Source organism: Sciurus vulgaris, assembly GCF_902686455.1.
Source record: "Sciurus vulgaris genome assembly, chromosome: 15".
Taxonomy (NCBI): domain Eukaryota; kingdom Metazoa; phylum Chordata; class Mammalia; order Rodentia; family Sciuridae; genus Sciurus; species Sciurus vulgaris.
Genome location: NC_136476.1, coordinates 72,575,248 through 72,597,553, shown reverse-complemented (window position 1 = coordinate 72,597,553; position 22,306 = coordinate 72,575,248). Strand labels below are relative to the sequence as shown.

The window sequence follows — 22,306 nt, the reverse complement described above, 5'->3', positions numbered from 1 at the left end:
GTGGAATTTAGCCTCTGGAAGGGCTGGCCCTATTACCTTTCTTAGCTCAGACCTTCTAAACGAACACCTCAGTTTGCTAACTCAGCTGGGGCAAGAGAGGGGCCCTAGGAGTTGACAAGAGTTCTAAGATAAGGAGCAGGTACAGAGTAAGGCCAACTCTTCTAGTATTCTTCTTCTTATTATTACTATTTTGGGTTTTTTGTTTTTTTTTTTTTGGCTTTTGTTTTTTTTTGCTAAGGATTGGCCCTGGTAATTAAAAAATTCCTCAATATAAATGTGACGATATGGTTTTAAAAGGAGGACATATAAAGGATTCGAGCTTGGCTTGCACAGTGGTGGCAGCCTCTCCATTCTGGAATTCATTCTCAGAGTTCGTAAAAAACTCCACACTGCATCTGTGGGCACCTGTGCAAAAAGCACCTAGATATGTTTCTTAATATAACAGACTACAGATGGCCACTAGATGCCTTTTCAAGTGTTCTTAATCAGCAGGTAATTGCTGTTGGGAGTGATAAAATAAGAGTTTCCGAAGTTATTTTTGGTCCCAATAGGAAAAGGGGACAAAATGGATTAATAATACCTGCCTCGGAAGCAGGAATTAGGAGGGGCCGCACATATGCCCGGTGTTGTCCTAGACCTTGCTTTTGTTGGTTGTCTTCACTAGACTTGAGGTCACTTGATTCACGTAATCTCTATGTGATATAATCAGTTTAAACGCCCCCATCTCCTTACTTCCCAGTTCCAGGTCTCAGAAAATATTTTAGATTTAACCACTGTCTCCATTTCTCCATCCTGTAGGAGTATCTTCCCAAACTAATTCAAAGGGCATGGACAGGTAACTGACTGGAAAGAGGCAAAGAGGCCCTAAGAGAGGTGGGGACTTCCATGTTCAATTGGCTGACTTCCTCTTAACTTTTGGAAGCTGAACATGGAACAGAGGGAAGGGTTGTCCACTCACAGGTTTGGGAAGGAGTCCTGATGGCTGGAAAATTATATAGAAAACCTGATGATCACACTGGGTGCTGAGGCTGTGATCTTTTGAGCTTCGCTCTGATTGCCCTGTAGAACACAGTCCACTGATCACATCCAAGGTGATTCTCTGTTCCAGAATTCTGTCTACTCAGAACAACAGTAGGGTCTCAGGACCGATGCTGACTCTAGCCTGAAGGGCTAGGAAGACAAGGAGAGACCTAAGAACCGAACAGTACTGACAATTCCTAGTCCCTGGATGACTCCCACATCCCAGAAGTTTAACACTGTTCCACTTGATCACAAAATCTAACACTGGCTTAGACATTCTGGATTTTCAAAGAGGGCTCCAGCATCTGAGGTCCCTCGGCTCCCTTCCAGGATGAGAAGTCCAGCCATGGGGTCCCTAACTTCTCACCATGTGAGCCCATGAGGGTTTTGTTCTTTTGTAGAAGGGCTAAGTGAGGAACTGTGGGAAAATAAGGGTCATTTTTAAGGCAGACTGTTTGGTTGTGTGGGGTTTTTCCTAACCTAGTTCTACCATCTTGGGGTACTTAATGTATAAGATAGAGCAGCAGGAAAAGTAGCAGCAAATGTGGTCCCAAGGCAAGATCTGGGTAACAGGTGGGATGTGGAGGGATCTTATATGACCTCAAGCCTCAAGCGGGGGGCTGGTATAATACCTTGACTTTGCAGCCCTAAGCCATTTCCAGCTTGGCCTCGAACCCTTGAGTTGGGGTAAAATCCCCATGGCAGCAGAAGAATTGGGGGGGGGCTTTGCATACCTTGGAATCTTTACCTCTTCCTAGGCCCTAGTTCCCTAGAAGGTCAGTGATCACAGAACATTTCACTTCCAATCCCAAAGGACTGCACAATTGTGCATGTGGTACACATTCCGAGCCCCGGGGTGTGAGCTGTCTTGGCATCTCAGTACTTGGTCTTAGCAGTTTCTGTAACTCTCTTTTTCCCAAGAATAGTGTTGGCTAGGAGCTTGGGAAAGGAAAGACTGAGTTTGTTCCAGTCTCTTTCTGCTCAGTCTCCAGAACTGCCCTCACACAGATGTTTGTATGGGTGTGTATGCATGCATGTGTACTAACCACAGATGTGCATACTCCTAGATACAGAACATGTTTTTGCTGTGGCCATGTGACAAATGGTTAGAATTTTAGGAGGCTCTGGGACTGCACACTGCATATGCAATCCAGCTCAGATTTTGGGATGGGATTCCATTCCATCATTCAACATGGCGAGATTTGTTTCATTCGCCACACTCTGAGTCCTTCCTGGGTGAAATTAAAGGCAGACCGGTTGGGTGCTAAGGATCCCTGGCGTGGAGAGGCCATTCCATTGAGCAGCGGACTGTGAAAACAATACCAAAGGGATGTAGGTCCTGGCGTTGGGAATTCTTTGAAAACTCCTCGTCCTTCCTTAGCCATGGCTGTATCCCCGGAGGTCTTTCCGGCTGTGTTCTTGGGCTTCAGGGTCCCGACAAGCACAGTCACCTTGTAGGTCACAGGACATAGGGAAAGGGGTGACCTGCAGAGGGAAAGAGAGAAGGAGTGAATTAGGTGGTGAGGTCTAAGGCAGTAATTATCCGAGAGGCAGTGCAGGGCAGGAGGACCACCACTGAATTTGAGGAGCAGGAGATCCAAGATGTGTCATGGTTCTGCTTCTTACTAGCACTGCAATCACTTTTATCAGTAGCACCAAGGTCATTATCATAGCAGGTTCCCTTTGCAGAAGCGCCTGTTATAACAGGCAAGGTGTTGAACACTTTGCAGACAAGAAAATACTAACTCTTTTTTACGACTCTCTAAGAAAGGATCAAACAACAGTCACCCTTTCATTGATGAAGAACTGAGGCTGAGAAAGGGACAGACATTCACCCAACGTAATAAGAGATCTGTCTGGTACTTAAAGAAAAACAAGCCACTTCTGAGAGTCAGGTTCCTATGTGCAGAGCTAGTATAGTAAGCTCCAACTGTCAACTGAAAGGGCTGAGTGAAATCATGTTCAGAAAATTGCAATGCACTAATGTACCAGCCCAACAGTGGTTAATATAATTGCACCAGGGAATATCTAATGTGTAGGATTATCTTGATCAAGGGAAATAAAGGATGTGGAACTGTCTTTTAAGAAAACAACTAGTCAGGTGCGGTGACGCACACCTGGGAGGCTGAGGCAGGAGGACTGCAAATTCTAAAGCCAGCCTCAGCAAATGGGTGAGGCCCTAAGCAATTTAGTGGGATGCTATCTCACAATCAAAAATAAAAAAAAAAACTGGGCTGGTAAAGTGCCCTGAGTTCAATCTCTGGTTTAAAAACAAATGATGATGAAGAAGAAAGCCTAACTAATGCCTGATGCCTACATGGGTAGCTGGGCCTAGGCTGAAATCCTGAACAGAACATAATTCACATTCAAATACGTTTGAGCAAAATTTATTTCAAGGACCTCTGAAGCAGGTTTAGCGTGAGAAAAAGCAAGAGGCCTGTGTTCTGGTTCCTAGTCTCTCCCTTATGTGCTCTGTGACCTTGGGCCAGGTTGCCTTCCTAGAAACTGAAAGGAAGAGCCCAACAGAGAGCGTCTTCCCCACCCAGCACATGATCTATCTTTCCAAAGAGAGCAGCGCAGCCCCTGCTGGAGTCGCAGCCTGAACCAACGCAAGTCGATTTCACCTCATTGCATCATGACATTTGCTTATAACTTTCCCCAGAGGGTCCCCATCTGCGCAGATGGATTTAATGACCTCATTCGCCTCCTGCCTGGGCAGGGTCTCAAGTGCTCACAGTCTCTGAGAGCATCTTTGTTTCTCCTTCTCGTTCTCATGCACTTATGGACTCATTCTCTATATGTAGCTCCTTTTTCTTCTTTCTCTTTGCCCTCCCTGATTTTCTCTCGCTCTTGTTCTTGCTCTTGCTCTCAATCTCCTTTTTTCTTCCTTCTTTCTCTACACCCTTTTGGCTCCTCACCTCTCCCCGTCCTAAAATTTTGCAATGATTTGAAATGCAGGACTGAACATCAGTAAGATTTAGATCTAAAGCCCAGCTCTTTTATCTACTGAAGTTGTGACCTTGGGCATGTGATAATTCTCTGAGCCTCAGAAAATGCATTCATTAAACAGGAACAATGAAGGTATGCACACATACCTTCTAACACCACGACAGGGGTATGCAAAATAACACACAAAAACACCTAGTACAGTGCTTAACATAGACCAAGTGTTCACATATACATGTGTGTGACATTTACAAATATATATTTACATAGAACCTCCCCTCCCCCCCTCTTTCTCTCAGATCTATCCTCCCACAGATTTTGTGGCTACTGAGGCAGGAACCGTGTCTTATTCATTCTTGTTTTCTCAAAGCCTAAGCCACAGAGTGAATGGATTTCCATTCCTTTCTCCCTCTCCCCCTGACTCTCTCTTTGTACTGGATGTCTATGTTACTCTTTGTTTCTCTTTTCAATTTAAATTAGTAGGTGCCTGATTCTCTTTTACTGCTCACAATTCCCAATTCAGGACATTTATCTTCCAACTTCCATGACTTTGGGGAATTATTCTGGAGTATTCCATCTAGAATCTACAATGTTCTTCCACAAGTTCTAGAATTATTTTCCCACAACCTTTGAACTTTCAAAAACAGCACAGTATCTTTGAGCTGGAAAAGAGAGTGAGAGAAAACTCTTTAGGTCCATGTGGGGAAACTGAGGGCAGAGCCGTGTCAAATTCCATTGACCGAGCTAGCATATGAAGAGTACCACCCTGGTGACCCAGAGGCCTGAACTGAAGTCCACTTGCCTCACACTTGCTGAGCGATTTGGGGAGAATTCCTTCACTGCCATGACTGTGAGTTTCTACATTTATAAAAGGGCAATTTTTTAAAAGCACCATATTTCATATAGTTGTGAGAATAAAACAAGAAGAAACATGCAGAAGCCCCAGCACATGGCCCAACACATGGGAGATGCTCAATGCCAGATCCATATGTGCTGAGTTGAATTTCTCAGGACTCGTATCTCAGCATCTTCCCTCCCCACTGTCCCCTTGTCCCTCTCCCACCTCCGTGACATGTCCCTCTCTCTATCCTCAGCTCACCCATCCCTTTTTGCATCCCCTTCTCCTGCCCTTGCTCACATTCTATCACTAGAATGATCCAGTTACCTCTAATGTCTTCACTGTAACTCTTCCCTATTGAAGAGGATCCATTAAAAACAGTATCATATCTGCATCTCACACCAGCAAATGTTCAAAAAATTCTGCCTCTTATAATAAAACCCAAAGTCTTCACCACAAGTTTAAGGCCTTGCATCATCTGATCTCTACCCAATTCTCATACCTCACCTGGTTCCTTTTTCCCCTCATTCTCTGGGTTTTGCTATTTATTCATAGGTTCCTCGAGTACTCCAAATGTTTTCTTACTTTGAAGTCTTCAGCCATCTGCACTCTTCTGCCATGCCTGTGCTTCCTCAGCCAGCTCCTTTTCATTCTCCTTGTCTTATCGTGAGCATCTCACTGGTCTGACCAAAGATGGCACCATGGCCTTCACACTAAATCACAGCACCCTATCTTTACACTCTTCTTGTACTGAGTGGCTTCTTCACTTGTATGCCAGCTCAGACTTGACAGGGGCTGGGGCTATTGTGGAAGTCAGTCTACCACATAAGATCATCCAGTGGACCCACTGAGGTAAGATCAAATGAATGCATGAACATTCCAACAAAATACTAGTCAGGAAGCCCCTGCTCTTGTACTCACTTACTGTGTAACTCCATACAACTTACTTCTCTGGGCTTCAGTTTTCCTACTTGTGTAATGAGAATTTACTTCGGTGTCTCTAAGTTTCCAACTGGCTGAAAATCCTTCTCAGTAGAAAGGTAGAAGGCCAAGTCCTGGACACAAAGGAATTAGAAATGTGGGCTTTACCTGCAAACCCTATTGTCTATTCCTGTTTCTGCCTTCCCCAGTTCTTCAAAATCATTGGCTGGCAAGGCCCTGCTGCCATTTAGTTTCTCAGAGGGAAACCCAATTAGACTATGATAAAGTCTAAAAGCTTTGGCCTGAGGAGGTAGATCCAGAGTCTCCTTGTTTATTCTATATGCTTTAAGTGGAGCTGTATTTAGTGAGCACCGGCTAGTAGTTTGGAATTCATTAGTAGTCTCTACATAGGGACCATATGACTTTCAGCTAGTCATATGGCAACCTGAAGACCTCAGTCTCCCCATCTATAAGACTGAGGTCCTCATCGAGGTCTCAACATGTTCTGTTAAGAAGACAGTGATATCATGTCACCTCTAGCTCTCAGAGTGTCCCATGTGGAGGAAACACATGGTGCCTCATTCTTTCCCCTTGTTCATTCACAGCCTGGCTTGGGCTGTCTCTTGTCACAAGGTTTATCCCTGATGGAGGGTCTAAAGTTGCAAGGAGAAGGGTGGAGATTCCCTAGGTTGGTGGAGAAGAGACTTTGGGAAGCCTGTTTGTGCAGGTCGAACCATGAACACAAACTAGCAATTCTTGGGGCCTTCCGAAGGCCAGGTGACTTCCATATACCAGCTCACTGACCGCACAAGCATGGGGAGGCTATCAGGATTAGCAAGACATTTTGAAGGCCTGGAAATCTGGGCTTCAGGATATTTTTACAACTTGCCTTGAGCCTCAGCACCAGTCAGTAAGTTGATGGTGCAGGATTCTAAATCCCATTTCAATCACAAAACTTTTCAGCAAGTGAGAATGAAAAGAAGGCCTTTTCCTCACAACCTGTCTTAATAGCCAACAACCTTTGTCCCTTATGATGTGCCTGGCACTGCGCTAAGCAAAATGTGCATTATCTCATTTACTCTTCCCAGCAATCCCAATAAGGCAGGTATTCTTACCATCTGTGTTTTACATCTTAGAGGAACCAAGATGCAAAGAGGTGAGCCGACTGACGGGCCCGGAATCTGCATCCATGTGTGTGATCACTCCTCTGTACCATCCCCCAGAAGCAGGAAAGCAAGAGTCAGGATCTTCTCTCCACAGAGGAAGAAACAAGGCATACAGAGAAGATCACATCCTGCTGAAGTTAGAGTTTGGAGCCTGATTCCCTGACTACCCAAAGGGCTTCCCACCTAGTCCTCCAGATGGCCTCCCATGAACACTTACCACAGAGAGTCTGAACTCCACTGTGACTAGTTTACATTTGGAGATTCCCAGCACTGTGTGGCCAGGCTGTCCCATAAATGGCTTGGCCACTCACTCTGGGCTCTGTTAACAAGCCCAGGTCAGTTACTCAAGGTCAGAATTCTGTCCTGTTTTCCTCTGGGCTAGAGATGGTGTACAGGCACATGGGTTTCTCCCTTGGGGTGAGCTGTCCAGGTTAACACCTCCCTCCATGTGTGAGTGGTTCAGGAATGCAGCTTAGACAAATGCACCACAAGGCTGACTGCAAGTCTTGTCTGGGACTTGGAGACAGGTAGGGGCTGGATTCTGACTCAGACTCAACAGGGAGGTACCAAGCACAGAAGGGTGTGTGTGTTCTGGGAAACAGGAGGCATCCTGTGCTGATGGTCAGAAAGCTTTCGTTCTGCCACTTGCTGGCTGTGGTACTTGGGTAAATCACTTCACTGCCTGCATCTCAGGGTCTCCACAGCACACAGAAACTTATGGAGGTCACGTAGATGAAGACGTGAAGTACAAAGACTGTCTATGAGTTTCTTGGATAGGGTGGATATGGTGTCTGGCTTAGGGCATGGTGCAATTAGTAAGCACAGTGGCTTGTCTGCCTATGGGTAAAGTGTTCGTGTGGAGGAATGAGGATAAAGTGGAGCAACACATGGGTGAAGAGGAGAAAAGTGGCCCAGATGAGAAGGAGACAGGTTTGACTCCTTGCCTTGTTATTAACTTAACATATGCTACCAATGCTACCACCCAAGTTACTTCCCTTTCCAGATTCTAGTTTCTCTGTCTGCAAAATGGAGGTAATAAGAGTCCTATCATGTAGCATTGTTTTGCATAAAGTACAAAATTCACCTAGAGCACTCAGGACAGTGTATGCCAGAAAATATATATCCAATAAATACAATGATGTGGTGGTAGTGGTGGTGGTCATAAAGGTCATGGTGATGCTGATTGTGATGGTGATAGTGAGGGTGGTGATGTTGGTGTTGATGGTGGTGGTGTGTTGTTGATGGTTACGGAGGTGGTGATGGTGGTGGCATTGATGGTGATGGTGGTATTGACAATGGGGTTAACTGTGGTGGTGGTGGTTATGTTGATAATGGTTATGGTGATGATAACTTTATCAAGATAAAAGGGTGGATTCTCTCATAGGATAATGCTAAAGATGGATGTCTTCTTCATACATATAAAAAACAGAGCTACACCCTAAGAGGGAGGGAGCTATAGCATTTCTGAGGTCAGTGATTGTTGTGCATGGAGGAGTTAGTCTAGTCTGCTGAACTATCTGCCTGTACCGTTCACTAATCCTCCAAGTTGAACGAATCTACTTCCTCTCCCAGGAAGCCTTCTGGGATCCTCTAGACTGATTCTGTGCTTAAAATAGTCTGTAAATGTCCCTATTGTTTTTTTTTTTTTTTGAGAAAGTCCAGACTCCCTAGTTAAAGTACAAAAATCCTTGATTATCCTTCAAGGTTCACCTCTCACCCCTTCCCTGTGTCCAATGCTGTAGCCATTCTTGGGACTAATATTCTTGGGGCTGATACCTGGGCCCTGGCGCAGACTATTCCCTTTACCAGAAACACTCTCCTTTCTTGTGCCCCATCTCTGCTCCTTCCCTACTCCCCTCACCTGGACAAGACCTTCTGGAGAGGTTGTAACTTAGTTTGGTGTTGCTCTGTTGACCCTCCTCATTTGCTGTGTCTCCATTCATACACTCCAAACGTCCAGCTGCTCATCCACAACATAAACTCAGCATAGCTGGGACCAGACCATGACCTACACAGCATTGAGCACAGATCAGGGGCTACCTCACTTCACCCGACTCAACAAGGGTTTATTTATGGGCACTGAGCACCTACCTATGGGACAGGAAATAGTGACACACAATCAAACTTGGAATACATCAGTGAGCAAAAGAGATGTACTTTCTTGTCCTCATCTTGTCCTCATGAAAATTTCATTCCAGCATTAATAGGGATATGAGTTGTCTGATCACAGATAATAAATACATTTTACCTTGATCCTATGAAGGATTCTAACCTTTTTGTCTTAAAAAGTTATTATCAACGTCAACATTATCAACATCATCACCACCATCATTATCGCCACATCATCAACATGGTGTTGGGGAAGGAAGAAAAAAGTGGAAGCCTTACAAATAGCTGTGGGGGTGTTAGGGGTGACATGGGGTCCGTGGTTAGGGTGGGGCTCATTGAGAACATAACACACAAGGAAAGACTTAGAGGAGGTGGGTGAGTGAGTCATGAGTGGAGAAGAGTCTCCACAGACAAGGGACCAGCCAATGACAAAGACTGCAGGGTAAAGGGTGCCTGGCTGTGCAAGGGGCAGCAAGCACCCAGAGGACTGGAGTTGAGCCATGGTGGGCAGAGCACACTGGGCTTTGTAGGCCACTGGGATCACTGGTGTGTTTCTGAGTAAAGTGGGGAGGCTCTGCATGACTCCACAGAGGTGTGATATGATCTGACTTGATTCAGAAGGACTATTCTGGCTGGTGGATCAAATCATATGATTGCATATCTCCATCCCCAGCCCTTTGTCAATGTGGGCCATGGTCTACTCAGCTAAGAAGGCTGCTCTCCATCTAATGATTTGGATTATCTTCCCACATCTAGCGGAATCACTAGGCTCCTTAGGCCAATAGGGTGGACGTTGAGTACAATGTCCTTTCGTAATAAATCATGTTCTCACTTTGGTAGGGTGTCCAGATTTGGCAAGTTAGCATGGGAGTCCTACACTTTGTGTTATGAACTGGATGTGCCATTCTGTACTGAGGTGTGCTGGTGCGATTATCTTTTCTTCTCTATAGTCTCAGTTCTAAGTAGCCTTCAATTTCCCCCTCATTGATCACCTCACCCAAGAAGTCACATGAAGAATCCTTAGCCATGAATTTAATCCAAATGTTATGAGATAAGAACTCAAGGCGAGTTGGGTCTTTCTACAGTCACAGAGTGAAAAAGTCACAGGACTAGGTCCATACCCCATGTTATGGTTTGGATGTGAGATGTCCCCCAAAAGCTCACATGTGAGACAATGCAAGGAGATTCAGAGGAGAAATGATTGGGCTGTGAGAGTCTTAACCCAATCAGTGATTTAATCCCAATAGGGGTTAATTGAGTGGGCACTGAAGTGGTAGGGTATGGCTGGAGGAGGTGGGAATTGGGGTGTAGCTTCGGATATGTATTTGTATCTGATGATGAACCCTCTCCGTTTCTTGATCACCACGATGTGAGCTGCTTCCCTCTGCCACCCTCTTCTGCCACCATGTTGAGCCTCACCTCGAGCCCCTAGGAATGGAGCCGGCCTTCTGTGGACTAAGACCTCTGAAATTGTGAGCCCTCAAATATACTTTTCCTCCTTTAAAATTGTTCTGTGAGATCTTGCAGCCATAGCAGCGAAAAAGCTGACTAAAGCACCCCAACACCCTAGACATAGTCCAGAATCAGTCCCTTAGCAGTCACCTGCAACAAGTATTCCAGGCCCCCATACCTTAGAAAGCCTTGGTATGTTGACTATGTTAAGAACATTTCCCCTTCCTCCCTCACACCACCAATACTTGATTAATTAGCATGATTCCAACAATGAACTGAGTTTTGTTGTTGTTACGAAGAAACGTCATTGGAAGAACTGTTAAGAAAATCTGCTCTGTGTTTGAGACTCCAGTAAGAAAATAATAAACCGACATTCTAAGAATCTAAGCCCTGCCCCTTCCTGTCTGCCTTGCACTGCAGGCAGGTGTCTGGGTGGGAAATTGGACACCCCTGCCAGACGGGGTTTCCTGCACTGTCTTGCTCTTGTCTGCCAGCAGGGCCCAAATCACTCCACAGTCGGATGTGGAGAACAGCTGGTGTCTGCACAAACAGGGCAGGAAGAATGGGGGGAGCAGACAGACATCACGCTAGGCCAAGTAACTGGGAGGCTCCAGCCCTAGGGACCAGGAAGAGACTTAGGCAGAAAGCTGGCAAGAAGGAAGTCTAGGAGAAGGTGCTGAGAGTTTAACCCTGGCCTGGAGTTCATACCAACACTTTGTTCCAGGCGGTCTGCAATTCAAGAAGCTCACCTACCAGGGGAGAAGCAAGATGCTCAAATGAGATTTAAGCCCATTGTAATGAGATGTTCAGAGAGCTTAGGGGCTGGTGCTGTGTGGTTTAAACACTCAGGATTTGCATCTTAGCTCCACTTTTACTGGCTGGGTGGCCTTAGCTCTTTGAAGAGAGTTTCATCATCTATAAGAGAAGGATAAAAGGACAACATCTACACCAGGGCTACTGTGCTGATGAAATGAAATGAAAAAGCATTTAACACTGCCTGGCAAGGAGTAAGCTTTCAATAAATACTAGCTATTATGATTTGTTTGGTGTTAGGAAATCCTAAATCCCACACATAGCTCTGTCACTTTGTACAAATGATTTCACCTCTCTGAGTCTCATTTTTTTCTGACATGCCAGACTGTTTTGGAGTCTCAATGAGACAATGTGCACAGAGATCTAGCAAATCAGCACACGGTGCTCCCCTAATGGAATGCTTGTCATTTAGGAGGGTGTGTGAAGTCTATCTGCCCTATGGGTGAGTTTCTGAGTGCCAGCCTGGATGCTCAGAGGAAGGCAGTTTCCTGTGATATAGGGCTGGGGCCAAGGGGACAAGGAGAAGTTAAATAGGACCCACAGGTAAGGGCAGAAGGATGAGAAGAAAGTGCTCTCTTCCCCCATCACCCTTCCTAGCATGGAAGCTGGAGCCAGACACCAGTACTTTCTCCTGCCCTGTGGACACCCAGGGGAAGCTCCTGTGCAGGCTGTCTGGATAACAGGGGTGACTGGCAAGGAAGGAGCCTCATCTACCTCCACCCTTTCTTTGCTGCTGGGAAAAGCTGCTTTTCTCTTTGCCATGGGGAGGGAACCCACATCCAAATTCCCTGGCAGTCTGGGTGGATCATCTCCAGTCAGAACTGGAGAGGCCATGTCCAGGTGCACCAGAGACAAAGTCCTATTCACATGTACTTTCCACTTCTGAGACTCAGTCCTGTGTAGCAGAAAGAGCGGGACTTGTGAGTCGGTCAAAACTGCATTCAAATTTGAGCTTCACCAGTCACTTAGCCAAGTGAACTTGGGAAAGTTCCAGAAGTATTCTGAGCCCAAATTTGTCTGCCATGAAGATAATATTGTTGATCTATAAGAGTTGATGGAAAACTAAATAAGATAATGGAGTCCAAGTGTCCAGCAGAGTGTCTGACACAGATGGCAGTCCACATAGTATTGGTTATTATTGATTTTCTCTGCCTATTATCACCTATAAACCAGTCTACTGCAGGGAGTAGCTGAGTCCAAGAAGAAGGAGAAAAGTTTCAAGACGTTGAAGTTTATTTAGAAGTCACACTGGGAAATTTAAATTATTGGAAATGTGATTTTATTTTGAGGTTCCTTTCTTCTTCAGGACTCAGATGTCCAGGAATCTCAAATCTGAGAAGCCCTCTACACCTGTGGGCAACTGAAATAACTAGAACAAGGTTGAAACTGCCCCAAGAGAGCCTTAAATCTAAGACATGCTTCATGTGCAATGCTAAAAGGCTCTCCCCTGCTGCCCCGAGACATGTTCACCTTCACTAGAAAATCTCCTACTCTTTCAGGTCCCAATGTACATGTCACTTCCTAGGGAAGCTTTCTCTGCCTTTCACACTATTCTCCTTAAAGTCCCAGACTTCTCCTTCATTGTCTTTTCCACAAAGGTGAATGAATGCATAGTCATATAGCTTGTTACTTGATATCAGGCCCCCTTGTAGACAGTAAGTCTCACAAAAGCAGCAGCTGTGTCTGTCTGGAACCCACCAGGTGTACACAGCTGATTCAGAACTGGGCCCATAGAGATGCTCAGTGTACATTCATCTCGCTGGAGCAAGGAAGGCTGGCCATTAGCCTTCTGCGGCCTTGGCCAATGGAAAGAATAGATTAAAGTGGAAGATGAGAAACTTTTAAGACAAAAATTTCAAACTATATTTATAATAAGGGGTTGCTTTGTAAAGAGGTAGTGCTGATCTCAGAACCCTGGAGTCTCAAATATACATACATACACACACACCCACACTTTGGAAACAAAGTTACCATAATAGTTTGGAGTCTACACTTCAATCTCATGACTTTGTCTTCCTACTACACACACTGTAAAAAGAGTAATATATTTCAGGATGTCCCACCCAAAATAAACTCCAGTTTTTATTTTATTTTCATATTTTAGTACATAAGTGGCAGTAGGTAGGGAAATTATCTTACTTAGAGGTATTGTTTCATACTAATAGTTTAAGATGGTACTAATTCCACAGAAACTTCTACATAAAACAAACTTCATTTTCCATTCATTTTCAAAAATGGCCTACTCCAATAAAATGAAATAGGGATAACTATGGTACATATTCATTTGGAAATAGGTTTCAAGAGCTGTAAAAATGCTTATAATTTTTATCTGAGTCATTTCAATTCTAGGGATCAATTGTAAAGAAACAAGTATTTATGTGCAAAGATGTTTGTGAGCACCATTATTTATAATTGTAAGAAACTGAAATAACCAAAAAATTAAAAATAAAACTGGAAGCAAATAAATTACTGTAATCACAACCATATATAATAAGCAATAATACAGAAAAAGTGCAGTCAGAAAGTTTACACCAATATTACATAATTCTTAAGTGTAAGATTTGCTGTGCTAAGTCAACAAAACCAAATAAAACAAGATCCCAATCTGGAAATGCAGCAATACACATACACACACACACACACACACACACACACACACACACACACACACGTCTTCAACTTAACACAATACACAGAAAATACACCCAAAAGAAATGCAAAATATGCCAAAAAGAAAGCAGAGGTTATCTTTGGATTTTAGGACAATAAATGAACTTTTTCGTTCTCTTCTTTCTGGACTTGCCAAAGGATAGAATACATACTGTTTCGTAATTAGGAAAAATAATAACATTTTTAATAGAAAGCAAATTTTATTTTCCTGCACAGAAAATGTATGCCTTCAGTATTCTATCAAACAATAAAAACCAAAATCAAAACCTTGAAGAAAAGGGTAAGCATGCTAAAATAGGTTGCTATACAGGACTGACAGATCCCAGAGAACCCCAGCATCCTTATCTGTGGACCAGCAACAGTCCCCCCATTTGAGTGTGTCCTTATTCATCCCTGCATTTCACGGTCAGAGCATCTTTCCTGAAGGAACCAACTCTGAAGGATGTTGCATATCGAGGGCCATGAACTGGGCGCCAGGAGACTGGCTCTGGGTTTATTGCTCAACTCTGCCACCTTGCACAAATCATTCCTCCTTTATGGACCTCACTGTCCCATTAATAAAATAAGAAGTTTGTGTCAGATAATCACACAGAATTCTTCATTCAAGACTGGCTATGATTCTTTGCCCTTCCTGTTTTAGGAACTTAATTCCCTGACTTTTACAATAAGATCCAGAGCAAATGATGGTTGAGATGGAAGGACTTTTCAGCTCATTTTAAAGATGAGTGTAAACATAGAGTTTCCCATTAACTCATTCACCAGAGGATGCTTCTCAACTTGGGCTAGATGAGTTCAGCACCCCTCAGCTTTTGGTTGGATCCCCAAACTCTGGTGCCAGCTGTAGTCAGGAGGCAAACAGAGGTGGCCACTTTTCCATTAGTGGTTGATAAGCATCTCACTCAAATGCTCCAGTTTTACTGAAATACTCCTGTGTGCATCCCAATGGCAAAGGAAAAAAATCATGACCAGGATACCCACCTCTCCTCCACTCTCAATTCTACAGGTGGGAAAACAAAATGGGTGATAAAATGCTCTAAGGTCCTGTGTTCTTGATGGGGATGCTGCATTTTCTCTCTCCCCCCAGACTTCGACCACTATTCCCTAATACATAAATTCTCTCTAGGACTTTGCATCCAATTGTTTATCTCCAGACACTCTTTTTGGCCACCTTCCTGCCCCTGCCCCTCAACCCTCAAGTTTATGTATAGATACAGCTTGCTCTGCAGGGCCTCTGTAAGGCCTCATCTGGCCCCTCATAGCACATGGGATCACCTTGTCAAGATGCTTATTTATTGGCTACTATAGCTGACTCTAAGCTCTCAGGACCACACCCGCCAAGATCGTCCAGTACATGCTATTAGCCAGCTACTGACTAGAGGAATAAAACATAAAGCGAGACAGAGCTTGAAGACAGAGCACTAACACAACCCGAATAATGGGTCCCCTGGCACGCAGGAGTGACCCTGGCCAGCAAGCTGCAGAGGTGTGCAGGAGGCGGATGCCCAGCACCCACACTGGCCTACCTTTTTGGTCTTCACTGTGGAAGTGCAGCAATCTCCACCATCATAGTTGCAGAAGGCTCGGTTGTTGATGGCATCACAGTAATTGTCTCCCATGAAGGGCTAGAAAGGAGACAAACAGGAAGGAAACGAGGCTTCATGACCAGCCTGGAGCGAGCAGAGGCCACGGAGGCCTCTCTGTCATTTCATAGTCTCTAATCTTACGAACGTCCAGCATGCCTATCTGTCTTCAAATCCCAACACCCTCTTGACTAGTTATCATTTTTACTATTTATAAACATTCTTATCTGCCATGCTTTTCCCCAAAGGACTAATGTCTTGTGGAGCGACATACTCTTGTGAGTTGGGGTATACCAAGTCACAGGACAGATCACTTCTCCTCTGACACAGAGGGCTCCTTGGACTTGAAGAAATAAAGAAATCTGAGCTTACTTCCCTCACTTTTCCTGGTAGTGAGTAATTAAATACTTAATTCATAATAAAATATATGCAAATAAATTAAAAACCTACATATAAACAGCTCAGCAATCTTAAACGTAAAATGTTAATTTTATGTTTACATTTACGTTTACATTTACATTGTAATTTACATTACAATGGGAGTTAGCCACATTGAAGTGTGCCTAACGGTTGGATTCCCTAACCGAGAAACACAGATGGACTCTGCTGTGTGACTACCATGATGAGCCATGATGTCACATGCTTTAAGTGCTTCTTTTTTTTTTCCTTTTTCTTCAAACCGCATGTGAGGGAGACATTACCATTCCCACTTTACAGATGGAGACCCTGAGACTCAGACTAAGAAAGAGACTTGGTCAAAATTACACTGACAGAAAAAAGAGCAGTGATTTAATCTAATTTGGTTCCTTATCTTCTTCCTTTCAGCCTTCACCACTCTAGAATATTCTAGGCAGTACTGATTTGCTTATTTTCTTCTTTTTCTCTGTGTTCTTCCAATCCTGTGATGCTCCAAAGAAGAAGAAAAGATGACAGGGTCAAATCATTACTGATCTGAAGCCAGAGCCATCTTAGAGGAAGTTCCAAGTGTCTCTTTGACTCCCCTACCACCTGTATGTTGTCCATCCCAACACTTAGCACACCATATTCTCTGGCTGTTTATGCTTTCATAGCAGATGCAAGTCTGTGAGCGCCTAAGAACATGAGCCATATCCAGTTCAACTTTCTGCTCCATTCACCTGGAAACCTTTGTGGTTTGAGTGCTAGATGGTTCTCTGATGCTCTGTGACTCACTGATGGGAAAGACGATGTCATCATTTAGCTAGGCTCATCCCCTTGCAGCTTATCACTATGATCTAATGGCTTCTCCTTTCCATCTTGACTGCTCAGGGGAGCACCAGGCTCAGAAGGAGTCCATCCCATGTGCCACCCCTGGATTCTGCATCTCTGCTCCAAATTCTCATCCAAAAAGTGTGGCCCCCAACTCAAGATGCTAGATTCCCTCTCATTACTTCTCTATTAGAGTCTAAACAATATCTTGGCAAGACGGAGTTAAGAATAAGTAAGCGCTGAGCCCAGGTGTGTAGTGAGCATGCCCATGGCTGAGAGCCCAGCGGTGACTCTGCTGTATGACTCCAATCATGAGCACGGGATTGCATTCATCTTAGAACAGAGGGAAACAAACAATAAGGGCTACACCCTCTCCTTTTCCCTGTGCCTCCGGAGGTCTGCATGTGGGTTGTTTCTTATATTCTTCCTCATACAGTGTATGTACAGGCTAATGAAGGAGACCAATGGTCTCTTCTTTAGAAAGAAAGGAACTGGCTTGGTAGTGAATGATCTGAAGAAGAGGAGGAAGAAGAAAAAACTATAAGTAAAAGTGGTTGTGTTTTATATAGCTTCTGAAAAAAATCTCCATTCTCATTCTCGGTGCTTTCCCTCTGTGTCCTCTCCTGTAGCCATAGCTGTCCATCCATCCACATGTCCATCCTCTATTTAACACTATTTATTACATGCCTACTATATACACATGGTGCTAAAGAAAGTGACATAATAGTGAACATATCTATCCCCTTCACCTCTAGACCTTACATTCTAGTGAAGAGAAAGTCTTAATCAAATAATCACACATGTAATTGGCCAGTTTCAACTCTGATAAGAGCTATGAAGGAGAAGTACATGATGCTATTAAAGTAAAGCATTTGATCTAGGCAGGGAGATCAGTAAAGGTGTCCCTGAGGAAATGACATTTCAGCTGAGATGATAAAGATGAGTAGGAGTTAATTAGGTGGGGGTGGAGGAGGGAGACTTTCTAGAGACAAGGAACAGCATGAGAAAATCTGCTGCTTAGAGATTTCTCCTATCACTGCTATTTCTCCTGTTGCTACTTTTTTTTTTTTCTACTTTTATGTGAGGCATTCAGGAAAACAACCTGTCAAGATCTAGTTCAAATATGGCTCCTCCAAAATGCCTTTCCTAAATCACCCCCAGGTGCTTCTGCAGCTTCTTGTCCTTGCTTTGGTTATAGTCTTGGTATATCATTTTAGAATTCTCTCTTTGTCTACTTTATTTACTGTGAATCTCTCTTTAATTGTTTATTTACAAGGCATAAGAGCCATTCATTTATGTTCCCTAGATTTCCTAGCAAAATAGTGATTTGAGCAAAACTTTTACTAAATAAATGTTTAGTAAATGTTTATTTAATAAAATGATGGATGAATGGATGGGTGAAGGACAGGAAGATCTCACAGGTGACTCAGCAGGAGTGTAGTTACTATTTTTACTTGAATAAAACCATTGTATTTCCAGAACTTAGATGAGTGACTAGCATAAAATAGGCATTCAGTGAAGCTTTGATGGACAAGTGAGGATCAACTCCTCTGAGCACAACAAGGAGCAGAGGAGAAGGGGCTCAGGGACACTGAAGGCTAGATGATTCCTTCCTGCTCCCAGAATTGATTCCTCTTCTGAGCCTGTTTTCAGCCCTAAGAAGACGCAAACGGTTACCTCTTAGCCAAGGGGGAAAGGAGAAGGCCAGGGGCACCTGCAAGGGCGAAGGTGATAAGCATCGCTGTCAGGCTCAGAGCCTGACAGGTGAAGGTCTCTTGGGCCTCACTGCTGAGTCAAAGGAGGGATCGAATTCTGCTGTCACACTGGTTGCTCAGGCTGCCGACTCAGCAGAAGGGGTGCCCAGGTAACTCAAGCTGCCTTTTCCAAAAATGCTGGGCTTATCCAGAGAGATGGAGAAAAGCAACAGCCACAAGGTCTTGCTTTTGCCATTCCCGGCTAAAGCTTGGAAGAGCGGCAGTTCTTCAAGACTGCAATGTCCAGTGCCCTGAGGAACTGCCACTCACACAGAAGGAAGCGTGTGGTCAGAGACTGTCTCATGACACTTACAGACCAGGGAATGGCTCATGGCAGGAGGGAGCCTAGTGGAAGAGAAAAGCAGCAGCGTGGAAGTCGGAGCCCCAGGTTCATGCTTTGGCTCTGCAGTTGTCACGCTGTTTAAAAACAGACCAGTCCGTCCCCTCTCTGACCTTCAATTTCTAGTCCATACAAAAAGCAAGTAGAGCTAGATCACGCTAAGATCCTTTCCAGTTTGGGGATCCATCCAATTTTGGACCTGGCCTTTGCCTAGGCCACCATTTCCCCATCTTTTAAAATCAAATTTTAGGTTTGATCTGTAAGAGGCTTTCTGGTTCCGACTTTCTAAGAGTTCCATCAAGTGCAAATTTTTCTACGGCGTGATTTCGTCCCTTTCGCCTGCATTTTCCTAGGTGGGCTCTAGGGAGACTCACGGAGATACGGACATCCTTGTGGAAGAGATTTTGAGCCTCCTTTTCAGTTCCATCTGAGAAGAATCTTGAGGGGCAGAGTGACGCATAGAACGATCTTTGGGTTTCAGGGATAGCCCTCTCTTGAGAACGTATCCATGTCCCAAGAACCTGCCACCTCTAAGCTTGTGACCGGCACACAGGTCCAGGTCTCCTGCTTCCAAGCCTTAGGGAAAGGTTTGACTGTGAATTCAAGGGTCTGAAAGGTTCTTCCATTTCAGCTCAGTGGGTCTAAGACATCCATATTACTTCTGAAGCTGATGAATGGGTGAACACTAAGACGTGGGGCAGAAGGAACTGACCTGCAAGTAACTGTCAAGAATAAAATGAAAATGAGAAAAACTGCCTCATGTGGCTCTATAAAGGCTAGGTATGGTAATGATGATAAAATTCCTGGCATAATAGAAATACTAAATCAATATTGCCTCCCTCCTTTCCTTTCTTACAGAACCAATATTATGCAGGTCACAGGCTTTGGAGACAGAAAGGCCTGGCTTGGAACGCCAGCTTTGTTATCTATGAACTGCAAAATTGAATATGTTTCTTCATATTTCTGTGCCTCAACTGCAGCATCTGTAAAATGGGATTGCTAATCCCTGTAAGAAGTCTGCAAAACGGATATTCACAACCCTTAGGAGGAACGGTAAATGGTAGCCATCATAAACATAGCAATAACAACATTACAGTTATTCCTCAGGAGCTGAGGAGTCTTTCCTTGTGACTCACCTCACAGCCTTTGACACAGTGAATCAGAGCAGGATGAGGATACCACTTGAGACCAGCAGTGCAGACAACTCTCTGCAGAGAGATGGGGAGAGAGGTCAGATGGGTTTGGGATTGGAGGCAGGAACCTCTTCATTGGCACCACGTTCAACCACTCCGCCTCTTAGGCTTTCCAATCCTGACCTCACCCTGTATTGACATGGAGAACTTGCCCAGGGACTTGTGATAACAGGAGCCATAAGATTAAAACAATATTTTGTTCACGGTATGTGTCACGATCGTGCACTTCCCGGGCAGGAGCAATGATTGTGGAGAAGCAGAATCGGGAGATGAAAACACGATGAGAAAGGCCCTTCAGAAAATTCTGGACTGATCTTGGACCTTTTGGTGTAGTTGGGGATAAGGCAGGAGGAGTTGGCGTGTGTCTGTGCGTGTGTGTGAGTGTGCCTGTGTGTGTGTCTGGGGCTGCAGCGGGGAGATGGCAGCGAGGTGTGGAGCAGGGTCTCTCCAAGCAGCACCTGAGGACCATTTTCATCAGAATTAAAAATTCAGATTCCCTGGCCCTGTTTTGCACCTAATGAATCTGAATCTCTAGGGCCGGTCCTGGACTCTTCATTTTCAAATCTAGCCTCTTCAATGATCCCGAGGCACACTGTGGTTTGAGAGCAAATGCTCTGGAGGATGAACAAGCCAACCTCTAATCTGGAACCCCAGAAAGGCAGGGACCCCAACTGTTGTCCTCTGCTGCCATCATCATTTGGATCTGCTCACAATTCCCAGAATCTGCCTCGACTTCACATCAGAGGATTTGTTCTTGCTGTTCCTCTTCACTGTAATGCCCTTCTCCATCCGGGCACTTTAAGAATCCTCAATTATCTTTTAAATATCTCTCAAGACTTACTTCCTCTGTGGTGCATTTCCCAACCTGTTCAGGCAGCGCTCATAGATATGCACATACGTACTTATTTATAGTCTCCCTTAAAAATGATGATGATGGTGATGATGATAAGGACAACTAAAATATACACAGTGTATTCATGGTGCTAATTACTTTATGCATTATCTTATTTATTTCTTGCTACCATGCTGTGAAGTGGGCATTAATCTCATGTCACAGGGGAATAAATTCCTCAAGCTCCATGGCTTTTAAGTGGAGAAACCAGGGTTTGAAACAAGCAATTGTTCCAGAAATTATTTAAAGCAACATATAGCATAAAATCCAACGTGATGATATATTTTTAAAATAGGTGAAAGAAGAAAGCAAAACTAGAAAGAGCAAATGCTATCCATAAAGGAACTACCATAAAAGTCTGACAAATTCCCGTTCCTGTTCTCGACAGAGGCCTCTGTTTTCATGCTAGATTACAATTGTTTCCTTAAAAAAAATGAAATTGTACAGTGAGAGGTAACTGTGCCAGGGACCAGCAACTGAAGTCTATATGGTCAGGGATCACTCTCCTGGCTAAGTGCCAGTTGATTAATTTTAATTAAGAAATGAACAGTCATATGGGCAGGAATGTGAGAAATCCATGTGACCAGCCCATTCTCTCCCCGAAGGCAGACGTATCTAAAAGCCAAAGTGTAATTAGGTTTCTTGGCAAGCTTGTGACAAAAGGAATCACATGACTCCAGCCTAGGAGTGGGTTGGTGCCTTTCTGTTCTGCTCCACAGCATCACTGGCTCATGTGTGAGGTCTCCCATGCCTGAAACAGGGCCTGGCACACACAGGAAGCTCAATAAATACTTCTGTTATGAAGGGATAGATCCATCTCAAAGTAGAGATGATGTTACCAATGAACAAGAACTTCTTCATTTGTCGTCTTCTCTTACAGAGTCTCAAAATGTCTTCAATGCCCGGAAAGGTGCTAGTTTAGAGGGTCAACTTTGTGTGGACCAAATTAAATTAGGGATCTTGAATAAGGAGCTTGACATGATGACCTGCCCATCTGTTTCTGCCTATCTATCCCCCTATTGATCCCGTCTACCATTTGCCAGTATACACACAGGGTAGTCTATGAGAAGACCACAAGATCTAAAAAAGAGCAGGTATGACTTGATATTCCTTTGTAAATCTCCAATATGAGTCTTGGTTCTTCCATATATGAATGGATACTGGAAATGTCATAGCCTTGTCAGGATGATGCATTGAGATAAATGGTTAGAGAAATACTATCTTTTATTTTTTATTTTTTATTTTTCTCAATATAAGTTTTTTTTATTGTAAACAAATGGGATACATGTTGTTTCTCTGTTTGTACAAGGAGTCAAGGCATACCATTTGTGTAATCATAAATTTACATAGGGTAATGTTGTTTGATTCATTCTGTTATTTTTCCC

At 44.0% G+C, this 22,306-nt stretch overlaps 1 protein-coding gene across 1 annotated transcript in view; it reads right to left on the bottom strand.

Moving 5' to 3' along the window:
* Nucleotides 1-218: 218 nt before the first annotated feature.
* PAPPA (pappalysin 1) overlaps nucleotides 219-22,306 on the bottom strand; it is a gene marked incomplete at its 5' end in the record, with an annotated part of 230,832 nt that continues 208,744 nt past the window's right edge. Inside the window, 4 exons of the mRNA XM_079113401.1 lie at nucleotides 219-1,339; nucleotides 1,381-2,505; nucleotides 15,459-15,557; nucleotides 19,973-20,044. Coding sequence (XP_078969527.1) covers nucleotides 2,398-2,505; nucleotides 15,459-15,557; nucleotides 19,973-20,044 — 279 coding nt within the window. The 3' untranslated portion in view covers nucleotides 219-1,339; nucleotides 1,381-2,397. The remainder of the gene's footprint in view (nucleotides 1,340-1,380; nucleotides 2,506-15,458; nucleotides 15,558-19,972; nucleotides 20,045-22,306) is intronic.